Source organism: Macaca nemestrina, chromosome 6, assembly GCF_043159975.1.
Source record: "Macaca nemestrina isolate mMacNem1 chromosome 6, mMacNem.hap1, whole genome shotgun sequence".
In the NCBI taxonomy this organism is placed as follows: Eukaryota; Metazoa; Chordata; class Mammalia; order Primates; family Cercopithecidae; genus Macaca; species Macaca nemestrina.
The window spans coordinates 72,224,350-72,252,145 of NC_092130.1; the positions used below are offsets into that span (position 1 = coordinate 72,224,350).

Genomic DNA, 27,796 nt, shown 5'->3' on the forward strand with positions numbered 1-27,796 from the left:
GTTATATGAGTGGGTTCTTTAGTGATGATTTGTGAGATCGTGGTGCACCCATCACCTGAGCAGTATACACTGAACCCAATTTGTAGTATTTTATCCCTTACCCAGCTCCTACCCTTTCCTCTGAGTCCCCAAAGTCCATTGTATCATTCTTATGCCTTTACATCCTCATAGCTTAGCTCCCACTTATGAGTGAGAACATATGATGTTTGGTTTTCCATTCCTTAGTTACTTCACTTAGAATAATAATCTCCAGTCCCATCCAGGTTGCTGTGAATACCATTAATTCATTCATTTTTATGGCTGAGTAATATTCTGTTGTGTGTATATACCACAATGTCTTTATCCCCTTGTTGATTGATAGGCATTTGGGCTGGTTTCATATTTTTGCAATTGTGAATTGTGTTGCCATAAACATGCGTGTGCAAGTATCTTTTTCATATAATGACTTCTTTTCCTCTGGGTAGATACCAAGTAGTGGGATTGCTGGATCAAATGATAATTCTGCTTTTAAAGGAATCTCCACACTGTTTTCCATAGTGGTTTTACTAGTTTACATTCCTACTAGCAGCGTAGAAGTGTTCCCTTTTAACCACATCCACACCAACATCTATTACTTTTTGATTTTTTTATTATGGCCATTCTTGAAGGGCTAAGGTGGTATCGCATTGTGGTTTTGATTTACATTTCCCTGATCATTAGTGATGTTAAACATTTTTTTCATATATTTATTGGCCATTTGAATATCTTCTTTTGAGAATCTTCTATTCATGACCTTAGCCCACTTTTTGATGGAATTGTTTGTTTTTTTCTTGTTGATTTGTTTGAGTTGCCTCTAGATTCTGGATATTAGTCCTTTGTCAGATGCATAGATTGTGAAGATTTTCTCCCACTGTTTGGGTTGTCTGTTTATTCTGCTGACTCTTCCTTTTGCTGTGCAGAAACTCTTTAGTTTAATTAAGCCCCACCTATTTATCTTTGTTTTTGTTGCGTTTGCTTTTGGGTTCTTGGTCATGAAGTCTTTGCCTAAGCCAGTGTAAAGGTCTTTCTGATGTTATCTTCTAGAATTTTTATAGTTTCAGGTCTTAGGTTTAAATCCTTGATCCATCTTGAGTTGATTTTTGTATAAGGTGAGAGATGAGGATCCAGTTTCATTCTCCTACAGGTGGCTTGCCAATTATCCCAGCACCATTTATTGAACAGGGTGTCCTTTTCTCACTTTATGTTTTTGTTGGCTTTGTCTAAGATAAGTTGGCTGTAAGTGTTTGAGTTTATTTCTGGGTTCTCTATTCTGTTCCATTGGTCTATGTGCCTATTTTTATACCAGTACCATGCTGTTTTGGTGACTGTGGTCTTACAGTATAGTTTGAACTTATGATGTGATGCCCCCGGATTTGTTTTTTGTTTTTGTTTTTGTTTTTTGCTTAGTCTTGCTTTGGCTATGTGTGCTCTTTTTTTGGTTGCATGTGAATTTTAGGATTATTTTTTCTAGTTTTGTGAAGAGTGATGGTGGTATTTTAATGGGAACTAAATGCAAGCACATCCCATGCTCATAGATGAGTAGAATTAATATTGTGAAAATGATGATACTGCTAAAAGCAATCTACAGATTTTGCGTTTTTAACAAGCTCCAAAGTGATGTCAATGCTGCTGATATGAGAACCACACTTTGAATGGAAGGCATTAGAATTTGTTCATTAGAATCTCCTGGGGAGCTTTTAAAATAAAATTGATGCAGAGTTGTACCCAACAAATTAAATTAGAAATCTTTGGTGATACTTATGTGAAACTCAGTTAAGAGCCTTGACAAAATGGGATTCTTTCTACCATAGGGAGTCAGTAACAGACTTTGACCTATGTCTCCCTTACAGCCATCCCATAGTTTAGGTTATAACTGAAAACCCCCAAATTATGATCAGGATCTCTTGTGATAACCAGGACAAGAAACTAGAATGCTTTAAATATGATCTTTTTGAATATTCTCTTACACATTTCAACCCTTTAGTCCTGGCTAAGAATTGGAATACAGAAGAAAGGGAAACCTGGAGTGATTATGATAATAGCTAAAATCTATTGAACAATTACAATGTGCCATGCATTGTTCAAAATATTTCACATGCATTATCTTATTTTACCCTTACATTTTACCTTGTGAGGTAGGTACTAAAATTTTCTCCCTATTATAGAATGAACAAAGTGTATAGAGAGGAGAAATGACTTGTTCAAAATCATATAGCTAGTAACTGGTCCAGTTGGGATTTGAAGCTAGGCAGTGAGGCTCCAGGGTCCCAGAGAAGCTGACACCCACCAGTACCTGCTTCCTGTAGTCTATAGTCTGTTTCTGCCAGACCTTCTGCGACAAGTCCCTAACTGATCTTCTATCCTTGGGGAGTGGAGCTGGATGCCACCCAAATCTTCAAGGCCCTTGTGTTAGTCTCCTAAAACATACCCAAGCCTAATAAGAGTGTTTCTGTATCCTCTTGACACACTCTTGTCTTGCTTTCCAGGGGTCTGTTGATGTTAGAGGCTCCTCTGAGCTGTCTTATTCTGATTGCTTGAGCTGAAAGAGAAAGACCCAAGAAGCACATTTTTAAACCCCACTTTTTCTCTCTGAATGCTCTGGCCTCTTGGACCTGAGTTTTCTAGTGTCCTTAATCCTCATCCGAGTTCCTCTCCTCTCCTCGAAGATGGATATAGGAAAAACTGAATGTTAGACTGAAATTGAGCAGGATGTTTAACCAACTGACCATGTACTTAACCTCTGTTACCCTTTTTGTTTTTAATAGTGATTGAGTTTCATTGAAGCTTCCAGCAATTTGAGTGCCTTAAAAATTCTTTGTTAACATAATGCCTTTTGAATACTAAGTGTCAGGAAAGCCTATTTTTAATTTATCAATGGCACCCTTAGTCTTAATATGCTTAAGCATACTTTACTTTTGAGGGGAGAATTAGTCTTTTATCACATGTACCATAGATGCTGTTGGTTTCATTATTTTAGGAAAATGTTCTTATGATTGTTTTAGCATTAATGCTACTCACATACCTCTTTTTTCCAATATCTGTTCAGCATAGATAAGGAAGATACAAAAAGAGTCACCCATACTAAAAGCTAATGCCAAAGAGATGTAAGTTGCTATTGTTTGAAAAACTAACAAAGATGTTAAATTTATCAATTTCCTCTTGACTGTGAAGAAAGTGAGTCTGAAATTAAGCATATGATGGAGAATATTTGTACTTTCTTTTATAAGCTGCATCTTTGGGAAACCATGAATAAAATTTAAGCACAATTACAGGAAGCTAATTTTATAAATGGAAATTTTTTGGAGGTGGGAGAGATAAAAGAGGAATTTTATTCTGCCATTCATTTAGAGCAGGGCTACTTAGAAATACAAAACACTGTCAGTGTTAACTTCTTTGAAGCACTGGGGCCTCAAGTTTTCACATGCTTAAGAGTCACTTGGGGGCTTGTTGAAAATACAGTTCCTTGGGCCCCACTCCTTTCAGCTCTAAGTTTTTCATATAATAAAACTTGGGATTGTAATATTCAAGTTATTAGTCATGATTCTCCACAGAAACAGAACCAGTAGGAGATTGTCTGTATGTCTGTCTATATATCTTTCTAGACATTGTTGTAAGGAATTGGCTTACATGATTATAGAGACTGAGAAGTTCCAAGATCTCCATTTGGCAGTCTAGAGTCCCAGGAGAGCCAGTGGTATATAGTCTCAGTCCAAGTCTGAAGGCCTGAGAAGTACAAAAACTGATGGTGTAAATTTCAGTCCAAGTTTGAAGACCTGAGAACTGGGAGAGCCAATGGTGAAAGTTCCAGTGCATGTCTGAATCAAAGGCAGGAGAAGACTGATCTCCTGCTTGGAAGATAGTCAGGCAGAGAGAGCACCAGTTCTCCCTTACACTGACTTTTTGTTCTGTTCAGGCCTTTGACAGACTAGATGAAGTTTCTCTCCATTGAAGAAGGCAATCTGCTTCACTCAGTCTACTGATTCAGCTGTTAATATCATTCAGAAACTCTCTCACAGGAATACCCAGAATGTTTAACCAAATATTTGGGCACCCCATGACATAGTCAAGTTGATATAGAAAATTAACCATGGTACAGATCAAAGCTGAGTCACTGGTGTAAAAATGTGCCTCCTCCCACTTCTTTAAAAAAAGACTTCATAAGACACATGAACTATATCAGAAAATAAAGCCACTAGTACAATGACATTTAAAAAATCAGTATATTAAAATGATACAAATATACCCTTTGTCTAAAAATAAAGTAGAAGTAAAAGGTATGATGGAGTACATGAAAAGAAGGAGAAAATGCATTTATTTATTTCAATATTTTCTACTAAGTGCCAGGGATTATTCTAGGTGCCAATGGGGAACTAAGTGGTTTTCTGGGTCATAAGACTTTTCAGTGCTAAGACTGAGACTGTCCGAGGCAAATCAGAATGGTTGGTTATTCTAAGGGAGAGGGAGAGAAGAGTTATTTTGAGAGGGGAAGACTGACAAACCAATATGTGAGTAAGTGTGTAATGTGATCAGTAGTGATAAGTGTTACGAAGAAAATCAAAGTGTGGTGAGATACAGAGAGGGACTAGGAGAGTTATTTAGGAGCCGTGCAATTAGATCTGATCACCTAGGGAATGAAGTAAGACGGAAAAGAAAAATAATGAGCTGAGGACTGAGATGAGGTAGGCTCAACCAAGTGACCAAGAGCCAATAGTAAGGAAGGAGGAAAGCCATGATAGTTGATACAAGAAGCAAATGAATGAATTGTTTCCAGAAGAATCATCAGTTGTGTCAGATGCTGCTAAAATGCTGGGATAATTCAGATTGACCATTTAATTGATAGGATGGTGACAATGAATGAGAGGGACAAAAACTTGATTACTGTGAGATCAAAAGAGAGTGGAAAATGTGTATATTAGCTTGCTGGGGCTGTTAGAACAAAGTACCACACACTGAGTGGCTTAAACAATAGAAATTTATGGTGTCACAGTTCTAGAGCCTGGAAGTCCAAGATCAAAGTGTTGGCAGGGCCATGTTTCTTCTAAAGTGCTGGGAAAGGATCTGTTCCAGGCCTCTTGCCTAACTTCTGGCAGTCTTTTTGGCAATCAAGTGTGCCTTGGCTTGTGCAGCATAACTCTAGTCATCACATGGCATTCTCCCTGTGTGTGCATGTCTGCTCCACCAGTTATGTTGAATTGGGAGCCCACTCCACTCCAGTACAACTTCATTCTAACTTAACTATTTACAACTATAGCTGCCCTGTTTCCAAATAAGATCACATTCTGAGGTACTGAGGTTTAAGATTTCAAAATATGAATCTTAAGGAGACATAATTCAACCCATAAAAATGTAGTATATCTATACAATGGAATATTTTTCAGCCTTGAAAAGTAAGGAAATTCTGACACATATTATGACATGGATGAACCTTGAAAACATTATGCTTGGTGAAAGAAGCCAGTCACAAATGGTCACAAATTGTGTAGTTCTTTTTATATGAAGTGTTCAGAATAGGAAAATCCAGATTGCCAGGCTTGGAGGCAGTGGGAAATAGGGGAATGACCATTAATGGGCATGGGGTCTTTGCGGGGTGGTGAACATGTTCTGTAATTAGATATTGGTAATGGTGCATAACCTTGCGAATATACTGAACTGTACTCTTTGAAAGGGTGAATTTTATGGTATGTGAATTAAATGTCAATAAAAAATATATATATTAGTTGGGTGTGATCGCTTACCCCTGTAATTCCAGCACTTTGGGAGGCCAAGGAGGCTGGACCACTTAAGGTCAGGAGTTTGAGACCAGCCTGGCCAACATGGTGAAATGCTGTCTCCACTAAAAATACAAAAAAACAAAACAACAACAACAACAACAACAAAAACTAGCTGGACGTGGTGATGCATGCCTGTAGTCCCAGCTACTGGGGAGGCTGAGGCAGGAGAATCAGTTGAACCTGGGAGGCGGAGGTTGCAGTGAGTCAAGATTGTGCCACTGCACTCCATCCTGGGCAACACGTGAGTCTCTGTCAAAACAAAACAAAACAAAGCAAAAAACCCAAAAGCCAAGCAAACAAATATGTGTGTGTGTGTGTGTGTGTGTGTGTGTGTGTGTGTGTGTGTGTATACACACAGAGGGAGGAGAGAAGGTAAAGAAGTGGAGGTAGCCAGTGTCAACATCTCTGAAGAAGTATAAAAACATGGGGTGATGAGAAGTGGATGTAGGGTCAAGAGATGACTTTTAAAATACAGGAATATTATAGCATGTTTGTATGCTGATTCAAACAATCTAACAGGGCAGGAAATAGTAATGATGAAAGGTGGGGCTGAGGGATTTTCAGGAGCCAAATCCTTGAGTTCACTGGACTATCACCTTGAATAACTTCATCAATGTCTTTTCCCTAGGTGACAGATCAGTCGGTGAAAGCATTTGCTGAACACTGTCCTGAGCTTCAATATGTAGGCTTCATGGGTTGTTCAGTCACTTCTAAAGGAGTCATTCACCTAACCAAGGTAGGTACTATGGCTGCTTTTCCTTGGTATTTTTGAGTATCATACAGGTGATGAGCTGTAAATTTTTAAATTTACTTGAATAAGGGATAGTCAGACCATTATGGAAGTCTACTAGTGTTTGATAAAAGTTAGAATGAGTTGAAGAAAGCAATACCAAACTTACCCTTTCTGAAATGGAATACTCATTTAAACAAGAAGCTTTTTGCTTTTTCATTGCTAATGGCTATGAAATATATATCAAAGAAATATATGTGACCAGAATCATTTAAATGTTAATGTATTGTGCTTAGAAGATATTTTGATTGAATTTTAAGTGCTTATATATCACTAGATCCTATGAGTATTTGACTTTAAAAAGTGAATATGGTCAGTGCATATGATCAAGCTGAATATGTAAGGTGAAAAGAGACGTCAATATATGACAAAAATTTACATTGTGGCTCAGAGAGTTCACTAATATAACAATTATATGAAATTTCATATTTTTAGAAATGATCAAACTGCCAGTTCTTAAGTAATCTCTCACTGATGTGTCATCTCTACTGCTTTCCAGAGCTTTAAAATAATTAGAAACCAATTCTTACATCTGTGTAATGGAAAAACTGGCTACTATAAAATTTACCTGTGTGTTATCTGAAATTTGTTACTATATGAATTTCAATTCTATCCTATAGTACTTAGGAAAATGAATGTGAGTCTTGCCTTTTCCAACTTATAGCTGAGCAATCTTTTCCTTCAACCTTCCTTCATTTCACAACTATTAGAAAGTTGCTGTATTGACAACACAATGATGAATAAAACTAGGTAAGATCCCAGGTCTCTTTCGGTTTGATGTCTTCGGATCACTTTGAGCTTACAGTTTAATGGCAAATAATGTCTTTCTTTACTCCCTAGGAAAAGAGTAAATGTATATGAGTTACCTAGGACTATGGTAGGGTCATACAGTGAATAGGACCCTGGGTGCCATTATAACCTCAGGTTGGATTATTGGGTCTATCAGTTAGCTAAGTGGGAAAATTATTTTTTAGGGTATTAAATAAGGTAATATATATAAGGTATTTGATTCAGAATAGAGACCACAGTAAATGCTAAGTAAACGTTAGCTATTAATATTAAAACAGATGTGGGCCAGGCGCAGTGGATCACCCCTGTAATCCTAGCACTTTGGGAGGCCGGGACAGGTGGATCGCTTGACGGCAGAGGTTCGAGATCAGCCTGGCCAACGTGATGAAACTCCATCTCTCCTAAAAGACAAAAATTACCTGAGCATAGTGGCATGGTGGCTGTAATTCCAGCTACTTGGGAGGTTGAGATGGGAGAATTACTTAAACCTGGGAGGCAGAGGTTGCAGTGAGCCGAGTTTGCGCCACTACACTCCAGCCTGGGCGACAGAGTGCAACTCCATCTCAAAAACAAAAAACAAACAAAAAACAGATGCCATAGTATCTAAATTGCTAGAAAATTAGTACAAAGTTTGATTTTAAGAAATCAAATCACTATTCTAGTCTAGTGTATCTGAAAGAGAGCCTGTGGTTATACTATGTCTTAAAGGACTGATTAACTTTAATTTTATTGTGAGGATCAGAGCCTAAAGCTAGAGGGGAGGATAGGCCTGTTATTCTCAATTATTGCTCTATCAGAACATCTTAGTGTAACCAAGACCATACAAGATCATATGTAACCATAATTTTTAATTCATTTCCTATAACCTTGGCCTGAACACTTGGTAGATGAATGTTTTTCTAGTCACATCTAATGCTGTTTATGGTGTAGAGTAAAAATGCCTTTGGTTGAACAGATTGTGCACAACAAGTGTTGTGATGGCCATATGTGGGCTTTTTATGATCACTTGAAATTGTACTCATTAAAGACAAAACAAGACTTATTAGATCAGTAAGTGCTTCCCAGAATATTTTGAGATGGCCAAAAATTATGGTACACTGGTACTTAAAAGATCACAATTATTCTCTGTGATAAAATACAGCTATAGCAAATGTCTGCAGTGGAAAACTCAATTTGCTGAGATGGTTCTTCTGAAGATTATAGGCAAGGATTGCTGGTTTGGTCTATCAACAATCAGAATCTATTGGACTCATATTAGAGTTAATCCACAAAGTTTTGAGGAACATCTTTGTTCTTCAACAGAACCTTTCTTTGATGAGAAAACTGGTGTGTACAACTAAGCAATGAATGTTGCTTGGTTTTCTGGATTCAAGTAAAGGCAAAAGAGGACATTTTATACATGCATCGGTTCTGCAAAGCTATTTTAATTGGTTTATCTCTTGAAAACCAAGGGTAGACTCAGTTTTTAATAAAATTAATGCTTTTAATTTTATGAGATTTGTGTTCTGGCAGTGTTTTCATACCAGCTACTAAGACATTCACAAAAATGTTTGCAATCATATAAACACCACTTAAAAAGTTGTATTTTCCTTTTCATCATAGTACATAATAAATAAGCAAGAAGATGTGAGATATAGAATATTGAGAGTTATCAGCCTAAATAGGTTTTTACATGATTTAGAAAATCTCTCTAACACATGATGTCACTAAATCTCTGGCTTTCTAAGTTTGCTAAGAGAGGCAAGGAGCATAAAATCTCTGTACCTTAGTTTCCTGTCTTTGAAATTAATGTGCCTATATTAGATGATCTGTCTTCAGATCTGGAGTTTCTTGCACCTTGAATAATCTATGAATTTAGGAATCATTGGCCTAGAAGGGACTGTGGGGGGCTCTCATGGAAACTAAGAATCAAGTCTAATTTAGTAGGTTAGAAGGGAAGATTGGGGATTTGTGACATCTTAGATTTTTAAATCAAGGGCAAGAAAACAGAGGATTGGGAATAGATGGAAGGACATTGATATCCTCTTGTGGTTCTTGGATTTAATTTTGTTTTGATTTCCTCAGGCTTGACTGGATTCCTATTTACTTTGTAATATTTACTGATAACACACTATTATTACTTAGATTCTGCTAATATCAAGCAATATTGGGATAAGAAGCCTTTCTGAGCTGCTGTGACTGTGTAAATGAGAGTCCAGAATAACCAGACTGAATGTACACAGGTTGATAAGATAAAGTCAGATTTATGGGACTGTTTGGAAACTTAGAGGTCTATATTTAGGAAGCAAAGATAAGAATTTTTGAGGTCTACATTTAACAGTTAAGAGTATTAGTGACTTGTATGTGGCAGAATTGGGTCCACTCTAACACAAGTATGTTCTTTTCATTGTACTGTACCTACTATATAAATATAAATCTGTATATCTTGCTCTCTCTCCCACTTTTAAAAACAAGTTTGGCAAATGCAAATATATAGTTACCTTCAGTGTTTAGACTGTGGGATCTGCATGTCATTTGCTACTAAAGAAACTAGAAGGAACATGTCAAAGGACCCAAAAGCCAATGTGAAATGGCTCCTACTGACTTAGGCTGGGATATTTTGAGCATTGAAAAGGAAGATTCTGCAATGAATTAAAATAAATAAAATATATAAAAATGGGTTTATAATGATATAAGCAAAATGAAGCTGGACTTCTTCCGGCTTAGGTGGCATAACAGGGGCCAAATTTACTCTTTCCTGAAACAACTTTAAAAAAACAGACAAAATATAGGAAACAATGGTTTTTAAGACACTGGATATCAGGCAACCAAGGACAATGATCCCTATGATATGGGAAACAGGCAAGAGGAGCTCTGTGATTGTCTCAGTTTACTGCATTGAGTTTCCAGACTTCAGCACAGGGAGGGGGTAAATCAGGTAACACACAGCAGACTGTCTGAGTTGAGAAAACAGAACAGAAAGGCCAGGGAGACCAAAACAGCCAGATTTCAGAGGACTGAATACAGGAGGGAACTGCATAGAGAATCCCAGGGATCGGTGGATGACCCTCCTTATGCATTCAATCCTAAATAACCCGTGAGTAAAGCCAAAATCAAAAGAGAAATTAGAAAGTATTTTGAAATGAATGAAAATGAAAACACAATGTATCAGATTTAGTGTGATGCTACGAACGTACTACTTAGATAAAAATAATGAAACAAATACCAATACGAGAAAAAAGAAAGATTTCAATTATGACTTCAACTTCCATTTTATAAAATTTGAGAAAGAAGAGCAAATTAAATCCAAAGTAAACAAACAAACAAACAAAAAGGTAAAGATTAAAGAGGAAATCAATGAAATGGAAAGCAAAAAGAAGAGAGGAAATTAATGAAACCAAAAGCTAGTGATTTGATAAGACAGATAAAATTGATAAATCTCAAAAAAAAATTGCCAATGTTGTAGCTCAGAGGGTTGACAAAACTACAGATACTACAGGTGTTAATAGGATAACAAGGGCATATTATTAACATCTTTTTTTTTTTTTTTTTTTTTTTTTTTAGATAGAGTTTTGCTCTTGTTGCCCAGGCTGGAGTGCAATGGGATCTTGGCTCACTGCAACCTCTACCTCTCAGGTTCAAGCAATTCTCCCACCTCAGCCTCCCAAATATCTGGGACTACAGGCACCCGCCACCATGCCCAGCTAATTTTTTGTATTTTTAATAGAGACGGGGTTTCACCATGTTAGCCAGGCTGGTTTTGAACTCCTGACCTCAGGTGATCCACCCACATCAGCCTCTCAAAGTGCTGAGATTACAGGTGTGAGCCACCACACCCGGCCAGTGAACAACTTTAGGCCTATCAATTCAACAATTTAGATGAAATGGAAAATTTATTTGAAAAACACAAACTACCAAAGCTCACTTAAGAAGAAATAGATAACTTGAATACCCCTGTATTTCTTAAAGAAGTTGCATCTGTAGTTAAAAATTTTCCACTAATACTCCCATCCCAGATGACTTCACTGTTGAATTTTGCCAAATATTTAAGAAAGAAATAATACCAATTCAACACAAGTCTTCTAGAAAAGAGACTATTATTACCCATGTTAAAAAACTTGATAAAGACGCTAAGTGAAGAAAATTGAACATCACTATTTTTCATGAACATAGATTCAAAAATTCTAAACAAAAGTTTGGAAAATCATGTCTAACAGTATTTTAAAGGGATAATTATGTCATGACCTAATAGAGTTTATCCCAGAAAAGCAAAGTTGGTTAGGCACTCAAAATAAATCAAAGCTAGGAAATCAATACACAAAAATCCATTGTATCTGTATAGCAGAGGAAACAACAGAGTGAAAAGACAACCTATGGAGTGGAAGAAAATATTTCCAAACCATATATCTGATAAGGAATTACTATCCAAAATATATAAGGGACTCGACTCAATAGTAAGAAAACAAATAACCTGATTGAAAACTGGGCAAAGTACCCAAATAGACATTTTTCAAAAAGAGACATACATGTCGCCAGCAAGTATATGAAAAAAATTGCTCAGTGTCACTAATCATTAGGGAAATGCAAATTAAAACCACAATGAGATATCACCTTACACTTGTCAGAATGGCTATTATTAAAAAGAGAAAAGATAACAAGTTTTGGTGAGGATGTAGGAAAAGGGGAGCTCTTGAACATTGTTGGTAGAAATGTAAATTAGCATAGCCATTTAGAACACAGTATGGAAGTGACTTAAAAAAATTAAAAATAGAACTACCGTATGTGCCAGCAATAGTACTGCTGGGATTATATATCCAAAGGATATAAAATCAGTATGTTGAAGAGATGTCTGCACTCTTACTTTCATTGCAGCACTATTCACAATAGCCAAAGTTGATATGGAATGTCCATCAAAGGATAAATGGATAAAGAAAATGTAGACCAGGCGCGGTGGCTCACGCCTGTAATCTCAGCACTTTGGGAGGCCGAGGCGAGCAGATCACGAGGTCAGGAGATCGAGACCATCCTGGCTAACACGGTGAAACCCTGTCTCTACTAGAAAAATACAAAAAAATTAGCTGGGCGTGGTGGCAGGCACGTGTAGTCCCATCTGCTATGGAAGCTGAGGCAGGAGAATGGCGTGAACCTGGGAGGTGGAGCTTGCAACACTCCAGCCTGGGTGGCAGAGCGAGACTCTGTCTCAAAAAAACAAAACAAAACAAAACAAAAAAAAAAAAAAAGAAAAGAAAAGAAAATGTGGTATATACACACAATGGAATATTATTCAGCCTTAAAAAGAAGGAAATTTCTGTCATTTGCAACAACATGGATGAACCTGCGGGGAGATTATGTTAAGTAAAATAAGCCAGGCACAGAAAGACAAGTGCTGAATGGTCTTACATGTGGAATCTAACAAAGTCAGACTCATAGAATCAGATTAGAATGGTGGTTACCAGATGCTAAAGGGAGGGAAGGGATTGAGGAGGTGGTGGACAAAGAATACAAAATTTCAGTTAGGCAGGAAGAATAAGCTCAAGAGATCTATAGTACATCATAGCGACTATAGTTAGTAACTATATTGTATACTTGAAAATTGCTGAGAGAATAAATTTTAAGTGGTCGACCACAAATAGTATGACATTGAAACAGACTTTTGTTGTCTGAGATAATGCCCAGAGTTCTTGTCCTACCTCCAAGATGATTAAGGAGCATGGACACAAAGGTGAGGTTGGAGCAAAAGTTTAATAAGCAAAAGAAGAAAGCTCTCTGCCAGCAGAGAGGGGATCCGGAATGGGAGTATCCACTGTGGGGCTGGGGTCCAGGGTTTCTGTGGACTGGGAAGGGGAAGGAATGTGCTTTGTCTGCAGGCTGTCTTGGCGAATGCGTGACTCAGCTTGGCCTGGGACCAATCAGGGGCTGAGGTGATGATTCATAGAGGCCGGACTTACAGTCCAAATAAAGGAAAGTAGAGCGCCCACTGGAACCCACTGGAGCCCACTGTGCCCGTGCCCACGAAAGGAGAAGAAACTTTTTCTGGGAGCCCACTGACTACACAAAGGACAAAGGCATTTTTGTGCCAGGCCTTGTTCCCTTATCTAAGTGAGCTGGAGGTTTGTGCAAGTTTGTATCCAGATGGACTGGAGGTTTTTCTGTCTGTGCAGCCGTGGGCATGTCTCTAAGTACAGCATCCCTTGCTAGTTCCTTTATCGGTGCCTGCCGCTTGAATTTTTTCCCGGGCTGCTTTTTATGTTATGTGGGGATGAGGCACTGACTCATAGGCTGGGGGCTCTCTGGGACCCTTCCCTTGTTATCTACCTAAGGGAAGCTAACTAACTCCTTTCAGTATGTGAGGTAAGGCATATATTAATTATCTTGATCTGGCTATTGCACAGTGTATACTTATATCAAAACATCATGCTGTACACCATAAATATATACAAATTTTGTCAGTTAAAAAATTAAAAAGATTTATTTTAAAAGAAGCATTAAAAAGTTTTATTTTTATATGCTGGCAATGAATAATCTGCAGATGAAATAAAGAAAAACCTTTCATTTACATTATTATCAAAAATAATAAAACATTTACAAATACATTTAACCAAGGATATGAAGACTTGTACACTGAAACCCACAAAACGTTACCAAAAGGAATTAAAGAACACCTACATAATGAAAAGGCATCCACTATTCATCTTAAAATACTTAATATTGTTAAGATGGCAGTATTACTCAAAGCACTTTATAGAGTCAGTTGAATCTCTATAAAAATCTCAGCAGCTTTTCTTAATGGAAAATCTGATATTGAAATTGTTATTGAATTGCAGGACAACTCAAGAGCCATAACTATCTCAAAAAAGAAAAACAATGTTGGAGAACTCATATGTCCAAATTTTAAAACTTACTACAGAGCTATAAGAATCAAAACAGTAAGGTACTGTTCAGTATGTGAGGTAAGGCATATATTAATTATCTTGATCTGGCCATTCCACAATGTATAGTATACTTATATCCAACATGTAAGGATAGACATGTAGGTCAATGGAAAAGGATTGAGAGTCCAGAAATAAACTCACACATCTATGTCCTATTAATATTTGAAAAGGTGCTAAAACCATTCAATGGGAAATGAAGAGTCTCTTAAGAACATAGTGCTAGGATATCTGGATATCCATATGGAAAAGAGTGAAATTAGACCCCTACCTCAGACCATATATAAAAATTAACTAAAACATGGTTCAAATACCTAAATGTAGGAGTTAAAACTATGAAACACGTAGAAGAAAACATGGGAGAAATCTTCATGACCTTGAATTCAGTAATGGATTCTTAGATATGACACCAAAAGCATGAGCAACAGAAAAAAAAAAGATAAATTGTACTTTATCACAATTAAAAATTCAAAGGATACTGTCAAGAAATTGAAGAGGCAATCGACAGGAGAAAATATTTGCAAATCACATATCTGGTAAGTGTCTTGAATATATAAATAACTCATATCTTAGTAACAAAAGGCCTAATTTTAAAAAATGTGCAAAAGACTTGAATAGATATTTCTCCAAAGAAGATATGCTTGGCTGGCAAGCACATGAAAAGCTGCTCAACATTATTAGTTATGCAAATGAACTGGGAACTGCAAATAAGAAACCCCAGTGAGGTACAGCTTCACACCTACTAGGATGGTTGTAATAAAAAAAAATGGGCAATAGCAAGTGTTGACAAAGTAGTGGAGAAATTAGAACCTTTGTATATTAATGGCGGAGATATAAAATTATGCAGTTTCTATGGAAAACAGTTTGGCAGTTCCTCAAAAGTTTAAATATAGAATTACCATATGATCCAGAAATTTCAATCCTAAGTATAGAATCAAAATAATTAAAAACAGAATTCAAAGACAAACTTGTACATGAATGCCCATAGCAGCAATATACACAACAGCTAAAATGTGGGAACAATGTAAATGCCTATCACCTCATGTATGTATAACCAGAATGTGGTATGTTCATACAGTGGAACATTATTCAGCCTTGAAAAAGAATGATGTTCTGAAATATGCTATAATATGGCTGTAACATGGCCTTGGAATCATTATGATAAAGAAGATAGCTACAAAGGCTATTTTTCTGTATGATTTGTTTATATGAAATGTCCAGAATCTGCCCATGTATACTGGGTTTCTTTTCAGTCTAATGAAAATGTTCTGAAATTAGATATTGGTGATGGTTGCACAAGTCACTCAATGTACTAAAAACCGTTGAACTATATAATTTATGAGGATGACTTTTATAGGAAATAAATTTTATATCAATAAAAAAGTTCTAGAAGAACAGATAGAAAACTTTTGTGATATTGGGTTAGACAAAGATTTCTAAAATAGGATACCAAAAGCATGATCAAAATTAATAAATTGGGCTGGATGCAGTGGCTCGCACCTGTAATCCCAGCACTTTGGGAGGTCGAGGTGGGCGGATCACGAAGTCAGGAGTTTAAGACCAGCATGGCCAATATGCTGAAACCCCGTCTCTACTAAAAATATATTTTTAAAATTATCTGGGCGTGGTGACATGTGTCAGCCTTACTTGGGAGGCTGAGGCAGGAGAATCTCTTGAATCCAGGAGGCAGAGGTTGCAGTGAGCTAAGATTGAGCCACTGCATTCAGGCCTGGGTGACAGAGTGAGACTCTGTCTCAAAAAAAAAAAAAAAAAGTCAGTAAGTTTACAAATTAATAAATTACTCTTTATGAAGATTAAAATATTCTGCTCTTTGACATATACAGTAGTTTCCCCCTTATCCTTGTGAGATATATTCCACAACCCCCAGTGGATGCCTTAAACCATGAATTAGTACCAAGCCTTTCGTATGCTATGATTTTTCTTACAGTACATACCTATGATAAAGTTTAATTCATCAATTAGGCACAATATGAGATTAATAACAATGGCTAATAATAAAATAGAACAATTATAACAATATACGGTGATAAAAGTGATGTGAGTGTGGTCTCCCCACCCCTTCAAAATATCTTCTGGAACTGTACATTGGGTAACCGATACCACTCATGGAAAGTGAAACTGCAGATAGGGGAGAGGGACTCCTGTGCTGTTAAGCAGAGAAACCCCAGATTGGGAAAAATAATTGAAAGCTGTATATCTGATAAACTATGTCTAGAATATGTTAAGAACTGTCAAAACTCAATAAGAAAAATAAGCACATGAAAAGATGTTCAGTAGCATTAGGGATTAGGGACATGCAAATTAAACCTATAGCAAAATACCACCACACACCTATTACATTGACTAATATTAAAAACACTTGCCATAGATTACTGGCAAGATGGCCGAAAAGGAACAGCTCTGGTCTGCAGCCCCAGCGAAACTGACGCAGAAGGCAGGTGATTTCTGCATTTCCAACTGAGGTACCTGGTTCATCTCATTGGGACTGGTTGGACAGTGGCTGCAGCCCACAGAGGGCAAGCTGAAGCAGGGTGGGGTGTTGCCTCACCTGGGAAGCACAAAGGGTTGGGGAATTTTCTCCCCTATCCAAGGGAAGCCATGAAGGTCTGAGCCTGAGGAACTCTAGCACAGATACTGCACTTGTCCCACAGTCTTTGCAGTCAGCAAACCAGGAGATTCCCTGTGGTGCGTATGCCACCCAGGCTCTGGGTTTCAAGCACAAAACTGGGCGGCCATTTGGGCAGACACCGAACTAGCTGCAGGAGTTCTTTTTTCCATACCCCAGTGGGGCCTAGAACACCAACGAGACAGAACCGTTCACTCCCCTGGAAAGGGGTGCTGAAGCCAGGGGTTCAAGTGGTCTGGCTTGGCGGGTCCCACCCCCATGGAGCCCAGGAAACTAAGATCCCCTGGCTTGAAATTCTCACTGTCAGCACAGCAGCAGTCTGCTGTGGCTTGAGCTTGCTCGGGGGAGGGGCTCATGCCATTGCTCTGGCTTGAGTAGGCAGTTTTAAGCTCACAGTGTAAACAAAGCCACTGAGAAGTTCAAACTGGGCAGAGCCCACTGCAGCTCAGCAAGACCACTGCAGCCAGATTGCCTCTCTAGATGGCAGGGCATCTCTGAAATGAAAGGCAGCAGCTCCTGTCAGGGACTTATAGATAAAACCCCTATCTCCCTGGGACAGAGCACCTGGAGAAAGGAGCGACTGTGGGTGAAGATTCATCAGACTTAAACATTCCTGCCTGACAGCTCTGAAAAGAGCAGTGTACCTCCCAGCACAGCATTCAACCTCTGCTAAGGATCAGACTGCCTCTTCAAGTGGGTCCCTGACTCCTGTGTATCCTGACTGGGAGACACTTCCCACTAGGGGCTGACAGACACCTCACACAGGAAAGCTCTGGCAGGCATCTGGCAGGTGCCCCTCTGGGACGAAGCTTCCAGAGGAAAGATCAGGCAGCAATCTTTGCTGTTCAGCCTCTGCTGGTGATATTCAGGCAAACAGGGTCAGGAGTGGACCACCAGCAAACTCCAGCAGACCAGCAGCAGAGGGACCTGACTGTCAGAAGGAAAACTAACAAACAGAAAGGAATAGCACATCCACTCAAAGACCCCATCCGAAGGTCATGAAAATCAAAGACCAAAGGTAGATAAATCCACAAAGATAGGGAGAAACCAGCACAAAAAGGCTGAAAATTCCAAAAAGCAGAATGCCTCTTCTCCTCCAAAGGATCACAACTCCTTGCCAGCAAGAGAACAAAACTGGACGGAGAATGTGTTTGACGAATTGACAGAAGTAGGCTTCAGAAGGTTGGTAGTAACAAACTCATCCGAGCTATCGGAGCAGGTTCTAAACCAATGCACGGAAGCTAAGAACCTTGAAAAAAGGTAGACGAATCGCTAACTGGAATAATCAGTGTAGAGATAAATGTAAATGACCTGATGGAGCTGAAAAACACAGCACGAGAACTTCGTGAAGCATACACAAGTTTCAGTAGCTGAATTGATCAAGTGAAAGAAAGGATATCAGTGATTGAAGATCAACTTAATGAAAGAAAGAGAGAAGACAAGATCAGAGAAAAGAATAAAAAGGAATGAACAAAGCCTCCAAGAAATATGGAACTGTGTGTAAAGACCAAATCTATGTTTGATTGATGTACCTGAAGGTGACAGGGAGAATGAAACCAAGTTGGAAAACACCCTTCGGGATATTATCCAGGAGAACTTCCCCGACCTAGCAAAACAGGCCAACATTCAAATTCAGGAAATGCAGAGAACACCACAAAGATACTCCTCGAGAACAGCAACCCCAAGACACATAATCATCAGATTCACCAACGTTGAAATGAAGGAAAAAATGTTAAGGGCAGCCAGAGAGAAAGGTCAGGTTACCCACAAAGGGAAGCCCATCAGACTAACAGCGGATCTTTCTGCAGAAACCCTACAAGCCACAAGAGAGTGGAGGCCAATATTCAACATTCTTAAAGAAAATAATTTACAACCCAGAATTTCATATCTGCCAAACTAACCTTCATAAGCGAACTAGAAATAAAATCCTTTACAGACAAGCAAATACTGGGAGATTCTGTCACCACCAGGCCTGCCTTACAAGAGGTCCTGAAAGAAGCACTAAACATGGAAAGGAGAAACTGGTACCAGCCACTGCAGAAATTCTTTACCAAATTGTAAAGAACATCGACACTATGAAGAAACTCCATCAACTAATGGGCAAAAGAACCAGCTAGCATCATAATGACAGGATCAAATTCACACATAACAATATTAACCTTAAATGTAAATGGGCTAAATACCCCAATTAAAAAGACACAGACTGGCAAGTTGGATAAAGAGTCAAGACTCATCAGTGTGCTGTATTCAGGAGACCCATCTCACGTGCAAAGACACACATAGCCTCAAAATAAAGGGATGGAGGAATATTTATCAAGCAAATGGAAAGGAAAAAACAAAACAAAACAAAAGCAGGAGTTGCAATCCTAATCTCTGTTAAGACAGACTTTAAATCAACAAAGACCAAAAGAGACAAAGAAAGACATTAAATAATGGTAAAGGGACCAATGCAGCAAGAAGAACTAACTATCCTAAATATATATATGCTATGCACCCAATACAGGAGCACCTAGATTCGTAGAGCAAGTCTTAGAGGCCCACAAGGAGACTTAGACTCCCACACAATAATAGTGGGAAACTTTAACACCCCACTGTCAATATTAGACAGATCAACGAGACAGAAAATTTGCAAGGATACTCAGGACTTGAGTACTCTGGATGAAGAGGACCTAATAGATATCTACAGAGCTCTCCACCCCAAATCAACAGAATATGCATTCTTCTCAGCACCTCATTGCACTTATTCTAAAATCGACCACATAATTGGAAGTAAAACACTCTTCAGCAAATGCAAAAGAACAGAAATCATAACAAAGAGTCTCTCACACCACAGTGCAATCAAATTAGAACTCAGGATTAAGAAACGCACTCAAAACCGCACAACTACGCGGAAACTGGAAAACCTGCTCCTGAATGACTACTAGGTAAATAACAAAATGAAGGCAGAAATAAACATGTTCTTTGAAACAAATGAGAACGAAGACACAACATACCAGAATCTCTGGCACACCTTTAAAGCAGTGTGTATAGGGAAATTTATAGCACTAAATACCCACAAGAGAAAGCAGGAAAGATCTAAAATTGACACGCTAACATCAAAATTAATAAAACCAGAAAAGCAGCAGCAAACAAATTCAAAATCTAGCAGAAAACAAGGAATAACTAAGATCAGAGCAGAACTGAAGGAGATAGAGACATGAAAAAAAACCTTCAAAAAATCAATGAATCCAGGAGCTGGTTTTTTGAAAAGATCAACAAAATAGATAGACCATTAGCCAAACTAATAAAGAAGAAAAGAGAGAAGGATCAGATAGATGCAATAAAAGATGATATAGGGAATATCAGCACTGATACCACAGAAATACAAACTACCATCAGAGAATACTATAAACACCTCTATACAAATAAGCTAGAAAATCTAGAAGTAATGGATAAATTCCTGGACACACACACCCTCCCAAGTCTAAATGAGGAAGAAACCAAATTCCTGAATAAACCAATAACAAGTTCTGAAATTGAGGCAGTAATTAATAATCTGCCAACCAAAAAAAAAAGTCCAGGAGCAGATGGATTCACAGCAGAATTATACCAGCGGTACAAAGAGGAGCTAGTACCATTTCATCTGAAACTATTCCAAACAGTAGAAAAAGAGGGAATCTTCCTTAACTCATTTTATGTGGCCAGCATCATCCTGATACCAAAACCTGGCAGAGACACAACAAAAAAAAGAAAATTTAGGCCAGTATCCCTGATTAACATCGATGAGAAAATCCTCAATAAAATACTGGCAAACCGAATCCAGAAGCACATCAAAAAGCTTATCCACCACGATCAAGTCAGCTTCATTCCTTGGATGCAAGCCTGGTTCAACATACGAAAATCAATAAATGTAATTCATCACATAAACAGAACCAATGACAAAAAACACATGATTATCTCAGTAGATGCAGAAAAGGCCTTTGACAAAATTCAACACCCCTTCATGTTAAAAACTCTCAATAAACTAGGTATCAATGGAACATATCTCAAAATAATAAGAGTTATTTATGACAAACCCACAGCAAGTATCATACTGAATGGGCAAAAACTGGAAGCATTCCCTTTGAAAACTGGCACAAGACAAGGATGCCTCTCTCTCCCCACTCCTATTCAACATAGTATTGGAAGTTCTGGCCAGGGCAATCAGGCAGGAGAAAGAAAGAAAGGGTATTCAGATAGGAAGAGAGGAAGTCAAATTGTCTCTTTTTGAAGAAGACATGATTATATGTTTAGAAAACCCCATCATCTCAGCCCAGAATCTCCTTAAGCTGATAAGCAAGTTCAGCAAAGTCTCAGGATACAAAATCAGTGTGCAAAAATCACAAGCATTCCTATACACCAATAACAGACAAACAGAGAGCCAAATCATGAGTGAACTCCCATTCATAATTGCCACAAAGAGAATAAAATACCTAGGAATCCAACTTACAAGGGATATGAAGGACCTCTTCAAGGAGAACTACAAACCACTGCTCAAGGAAATAACGGAGGACACAAACAAATGGAAAAACATTCCATGCTCATGGATAGGAAGAATCAATATTGTGAAAATGGCCATACTGCCCAAAGTAATTTATAGATTCAAAGCTATCCCCATCAAGCTACCACTGACTTTCTTCACATGATTGAAAAAAACTACTTTAAAATTTACATGGAACCCAAAAAGAGCCTGCATAGCTATGATAGTCCTGAGTAAGAAGAAAAAAGCTGGTGGCGTCATGCTACCTGACTGCAAACTATGCTATAAGGCTACAGTAACCAAAACAGCATGGTACTGGTACCAAAACATGCATATATATAACCAGTGGAACAGAACAGAGACCTAAGAAATAACACCACATATCTACAATCATCTGATCTTTGACAAACCTGACACAAACAAGCAATGAGGAAAATATTCCCTATTTAATAAATGGTGTTGGGAGAACTGGCTAGCCATATGCGGAAAACTGAAACTGGACCCTTTCCTTACACCTTATACAAAAATCAACTCCAGATGGATCAAAGACTTAAATGTAAGATGTAGGACCATAAAAATCCTAAAGGAAAACCTGGGCAATACCATTCAGGACATAGGCATGGACAAAAACTTAATCTCTAAAACACCAAAAGCAATGGCAACAAAAGCCAAAATAGATAAATGGGATCTAATTAAACTAAAGAGCTTCTGCACAGCGAAAGAAACTATCATCAGAGTGAATGGGCGACCTACAGAATGGGAGAAAATTTTTGCAATATATCCATCTGACAAAGGGTTAATATCTGGAATCTACAAAGAACTTAAACAAATTTACAAGAAAAGAACAACCCCATCAAAAAGTGGGCCAAGAATATGAGAAGACACTTCTCAAAAGAAGACATTTATGCAGTCAACAGACGTATGAAAAAAATGCTTATCATCACTGGTCATTAGAGAAATGCAAAGCAAAACCACAATGAGATACCACCTCACACCAGATCATTAAAGGCAATCATCAAAAAGTCAGGAAACAACAGATGCTGGAGAGGATGTAGAGAAATAGGGACACTTTTACACTGTCGGTGGGAGTGTGGTTCAACTGTTGTGGAAGACAATGTGGTGATTCCTCAAAGGTGTAGAGCTAGAAATACCATTTGACCCAGCAATCCCATTACTGGTTATATATCCAAAGGATTATAAATCATTCTACTATAAAGACACATGCACACGTGTGTTTATTGCGGCACTATTCACAATAGCAAAGACTTGGAACCAACCCAAATCCATTAATAATATACTAGATAAAGAAAATGTGGCACATATACACCATGGAGTACTATGCAGCCATAAAAAAGATGAGTTCATGTCCTTTGCAAGGTCATGGAGGAAGCTGGAAACCATCATTCTTGGCAAACTATCACAAGAAAACCAATCACTGCATGTTCTCACTCGTAAGTGGAAGTTGAACAATGAGAACATATGGACATGGGGAGGGGAGCATCACACTCCAGGGCCTGTTGGGGGCTAGGGCATTAGGGAAGGGATAACATTAGGAGAAATACCTAATGTAGGTGACGGGGTTGATGGGTGCAGCAAACCACTATGGTACGTGTATACCTATGCAACAAAACTGCACGTTCTGCCATATGTACCCCAGAACTTAAAGTATAATAATAATAAAATATAAACTTGGATATCAATTGTTGGTGAGAATTTAGAAAAACCAGAACCCTCTATTAATTCAACAATGTAGATGAATGGAAATTTCATGCAAATTTAGGGGAGAGTCCCTTTTCCCTTGTCTGCAGTTTCACTTCCTGTGGGTAGTATCAGTTACCCAATGTACAAAACAAGAAGATATTTTGAGGGGGTCGGGGAGACCACATTCACATCACTTTTATTACAGCATATTGTTATAATTGTTCTATTTTATTATTAGTTATTAATCTCATGCCTAACTGATGAATTAAGCTATATCATAGATATGTGGTCCGATTACACATACCTGTGCTCCAATTTTACATATTGGTGAGAATGTAAAATGGTCCAACCACTTTGGTAAACACTTTAGTAATTTCTGAAACTGTTAAATGTGTACCTGCTATATGATATGGTATTTACCCAAGATCAATGAAAGCACATGTACATGCAAAGACATAGGTTCCATATAGCAGCTTTATTAGAAACATCCCAAACTTAAAACCACCCAAATGTCTGTCAGTTGCTGTACGTATAAACAATCTGGTATATTTATGCAATGGGATACCACACAGGGTGTGAAAGGAATGAATTACTGATACATACTATCACATCGATTAATCTCAAAATAATTTTGCTGAGTGTAACGAGCCAGATTAAAAAAAAAGAGTTCTGTTTCATCTGTGAAATTCTAAGAAATGCAAATGATTCTAGTTACAAAGAGCTCACCAGTAAGGGAGGGGAGGGAGGAGAGAGAAACAAAAAGGAAGGAGTACAAAGGAGCATGTGACGACTGGGGGATGATATATATAATGTTGGTTGTGGTAAATATTTCATGGTGCATGTGGGAAAACTTACCAAATTATACATTTTAAATATGTATGTGCAGTCTTTGGGTATTTCAGTTTTTCTTCAGTAAAGCTGTTTTTAAAGAAAAGCTCATCGGTCATTTTTGGAACTTAACAAGGCAGCAGTTTATTACTCTAAAAATGAGTAAACAAAATGAGAATCTCATATTTATCCTTTTTTCTTATAGGAATTACAAAAAAGTAACCACATAATTCATAAGGGAAAGTTCTTCTGTATAGGATTCTAGTGACAAATGAAAGAAGAATGATAGAAATAGAAAATTATAATTTTGCAGTTATCTGGAAATAATGGACCGAGGCAGTGATCATCATCAATGAAAGCAAAAGCGATTATATGTGGATTGATATTCCCATGTAGGAATATCGTAATGGAGGGAAGAAGTTGATACCATCTAACTCACTGATCAATTTTAGCATGAAGAAAAGTGAGACAGCAGACCTTAAGTACTCTTGAGGTGATGCAGTAGAGAGTACACAACATCACTTATATAGTATTCTGCTACTAAATATACAAAAATTAGCCAGGCAGGTTGGGGGCTGACTGTAATCCCATCTACTCGGGAGGCTGAGGCACAAGAATTGCTTGAAACCCGGGAAGCAGAGGTTCCAGTGAGCCAAGATTGTGCCCCTGCACTCTAGCCTGGGTGACAGAGTGAGACTCTGTCTTCAAAAAAAAAAAAAAAAAAAAAAAAAAGCCTGAATCTAATCTGCCTCTATATTTACCCATTTATAGGAAATAGTAGAATTAAAGCATCATGTTAAATAATACCACACACACACACACAAAATCAGCTAAATCCAGATTTGTCTAAGACAAATGACCCAGTTTCTCCAAGGAAAAAATATTGTAGAAAAGAAAGAGATATATTTTTATAGAAAACATTCAAGACACAACAACTAAATGTGATGTGGAGATTTTGCTTGAATCCTGACAGTAACAAAACATTAAAATATATATCCTTGAGATTGTTGAGAAAACTTGAATGTGAAGTGGTCATTGAATGATAATGAGGTATTATTGTTAGTTTTGTCAAGAATGATAGTGTTATGCTTGTTAAATATTTATCAGTAAGAGGCACATACTTTATTTACTGGTAAAAATGACACCGTATTAGGGATTTGGTTTGTTTAAGTATTACAAAGGGACTAAAGACAAGAAAAAGACAAAAGTGCATAGACCAATAAAGGAAACAAAAATCATGAAAATATTGGGCATGGTGGTTTTTGCCTGTAATCTCAGATGCTTGGCATGCTGAAGTGGGAGGATGGCTTGTATAATAAAGGATGTGCCTTTTGGAGATGGGTAACAGACCCTATTTCTAAAAAAAATTTAGAAATTAGCTGGCCATGGTGGCACATGCTATAGTCCCAGCTGCTTGGAAGGCTGAAACTGGGGGATATTTTGAGCCCAAGAGTTAGAGGCTGCAGTAAGTTTCAGTCACACCACTGCACTCCAGCTTGGGCAACTAGAGTGTGACCCTGTTTCTGAAAGAAAAAAAATTGCAAAATATTGATAATCGAGCTAGGTTTTAAGACATGAAGGTTTATTATACCTTCTCAATATTTTTGTTTATATTTGAAATTTTCCATAATGATTAAAAAACTTTTAAGGAGTCAAAAAATTAAAAATGTTGATGTTAGTCTAACATGATAAAATTGTACTATTCAATATTATACTTTTCAAGAATACGTAATGACATGGAAAATGCTTAGGAAAATATGTATTAACATATATTATTTTAAAATTCAGTTGAATACGCTACCTGTAGTCTCTGAAATGCCAAAAATGGCAAGTTATTTTTACATGTAGTTCAAAGGCAAGCCTTAAAATGCTGTAGATTCATCAATATAATGTCACAAATCTCTTGTGTATTTATTTATATCAAATCAGTACAAATGATTTCAATCAGTAATCAAGAAGACCTTTTTTTAGGGTGGAAATGTTGGCTCATGCCTGTAATCCCAGTACTTTGGGATGCTGAGATGAGAGGATCCCTTGAGGCCAGGAGTTCAAGACCAGCCTGGGCTATTAATATAGTAAGACCCATCTCTACAAAAAATTAGCCAGGTTTGGTGGTGTATGCCTGTATTCCCAGCTACTCTGGAGGCTTGAGGTGGGTGGATTGCTTGAGCTCAGGAATTTGAGGCTGCTGTGAGCCATGATCCTGCCATTGCAATCAGTGAGGTCCTGTCTCTGAAAGGAAAAAAACAAAAACAAACAAACAAACAAAAGAAACAAACAAAAAAGAAAAGACCTTATATTAAATAACTATTGAGATGGTAGAGAATTTTTATTTATATTTATACTATTTATCAACAGCTTATAAACATTAACTGAATATTTGGGGTATGTTGCGTATGGGTTTGGTTGAGTTTTGTTTTATATTGTTTTTTAAAAACAGAGTTCCTTAGGAAGGTAACAGACAGCTGAATAAAACTTGTGATATTTTCTTGTATCATAATCACATCTAAAGAACTTCAAGAAAAGCACATATTTTAAAAGTGCTTATGGTTGGAAATATGAAATGTTTTTAAGGAAAACAAAATTGATTTTTTTCAGTTGATTTAACATAAGTAACTGAAAGAATGTTCATTCATGCAGCTAACTCAATTTTCATCTTCCTTTTTTTGTTTATTCAGGGACTAGAAATGAAAAATTAACTTTCTTGCCTTTTAAATTTTCAAACAACCGATTACATTGCCTTACTCTACAGAAACAACATACTGTTTTACTACTTAAATGGTAATATTGCCGCTTTGTCATAGGTTATCATTGCATTTGTTTCTGATTGAATTATAGGTGCTTGAGTGGTATTCTGAGATGGAAAAAATATGTTCTTAAATTCATTCAGCCCTGAAATATTCCCTAATGAATATGACCTAGTGAGTACAGTATTATGAAAGGGTTTTGTTGGATGACCATGCTTTTGGTTCTTTTTGGCTTTTTAGCAGTTAAGAGTTGTGTCAAAAATCAAGTGTTGAGAATATAAGCGTTGATTATCTAGGCCTGATGTGATCCACTAATTGTTCTTTTTTTCTTATAAGTTTGCCAAGGCCAGCAAAGCATTTATTGCTGTCAACAAAGCTAACTGTATGACTGCTGATTGTATGACCTAGGACCAGTCACCTAATCTCTCTGCCTCGGTTTCCTCATCTGTAAAACAAGGATAGTAATAGCATCTACCTACCTCTAGGGTTGCATGAGGGAGAGTGCTTGGCATATAACTAAAGAAGTGGTTGAAAAATGAAAAAAAAAAAAAACTAATTAAAAAATATTCATCATGATGTACAAAAGTTCCTCATAACTTGTTAGTCCTGATGTATGTATATTCTTTCATTAACATAAGATACAATAATTTTATGAAAATAAATCTTACTTAAAAACTTTATGACCTTTTTTCTACCTGAGTGCCAGTGCTGAATGCTAAGATTAATGACTATGTTTGTTTACTGTTTGTTGTATAATTTTTTTTCTTTTCCTGCTGACCCATTAAAGGTTGCTTAATTATTGGTTTAAGTTAAATGCACTGTGTAACTAAAATAGTATTTTTAAAAAATCATTTTAAAGAACTCATACTGTAGCAATATACTGAATAAGGGGATCCAGTAGATCCCACCATCTGCTGTTTCACTTTCCCAGGCGTCAGTTACCTGCAGTCAACCACAGGCTGAAACTGTTAGATGATAAATTTCAGATATAAACTTGCAGCTGTTCTAAGTAGTGTGTTGAAATCTTGCACTGTCCTGCTCCCTCCTTCCAAGGCTGTGAATCATCTTTGTCCAGCATATCCGTACTGTATATGCTACC

General features: G+C 37.5%; 1 protein-coding gene across 1 annotated transcript in view; it reads left to right on the forward strand.

The window, feature by feature from the left end:
* Nucleotides 1–27,796, forward strand: part of LOC105471091 (F-box and leucine rich repeat protein 17) — a 544,848-nt gene that overhangs the window by 172,707 nt on the left and 344,345 nt on the right. Inside the window, exon 5 of the mRNA XM_011723457.3 lies at nt 6,418–6,525. Within this exon, the coding sequence (XP_011721759.1) occupies nt 6,418–6,525 (108 nt within the window). The remainder of the gene's footprint in view (nt 1–6,417; nt 6,526–27,796) is intronic.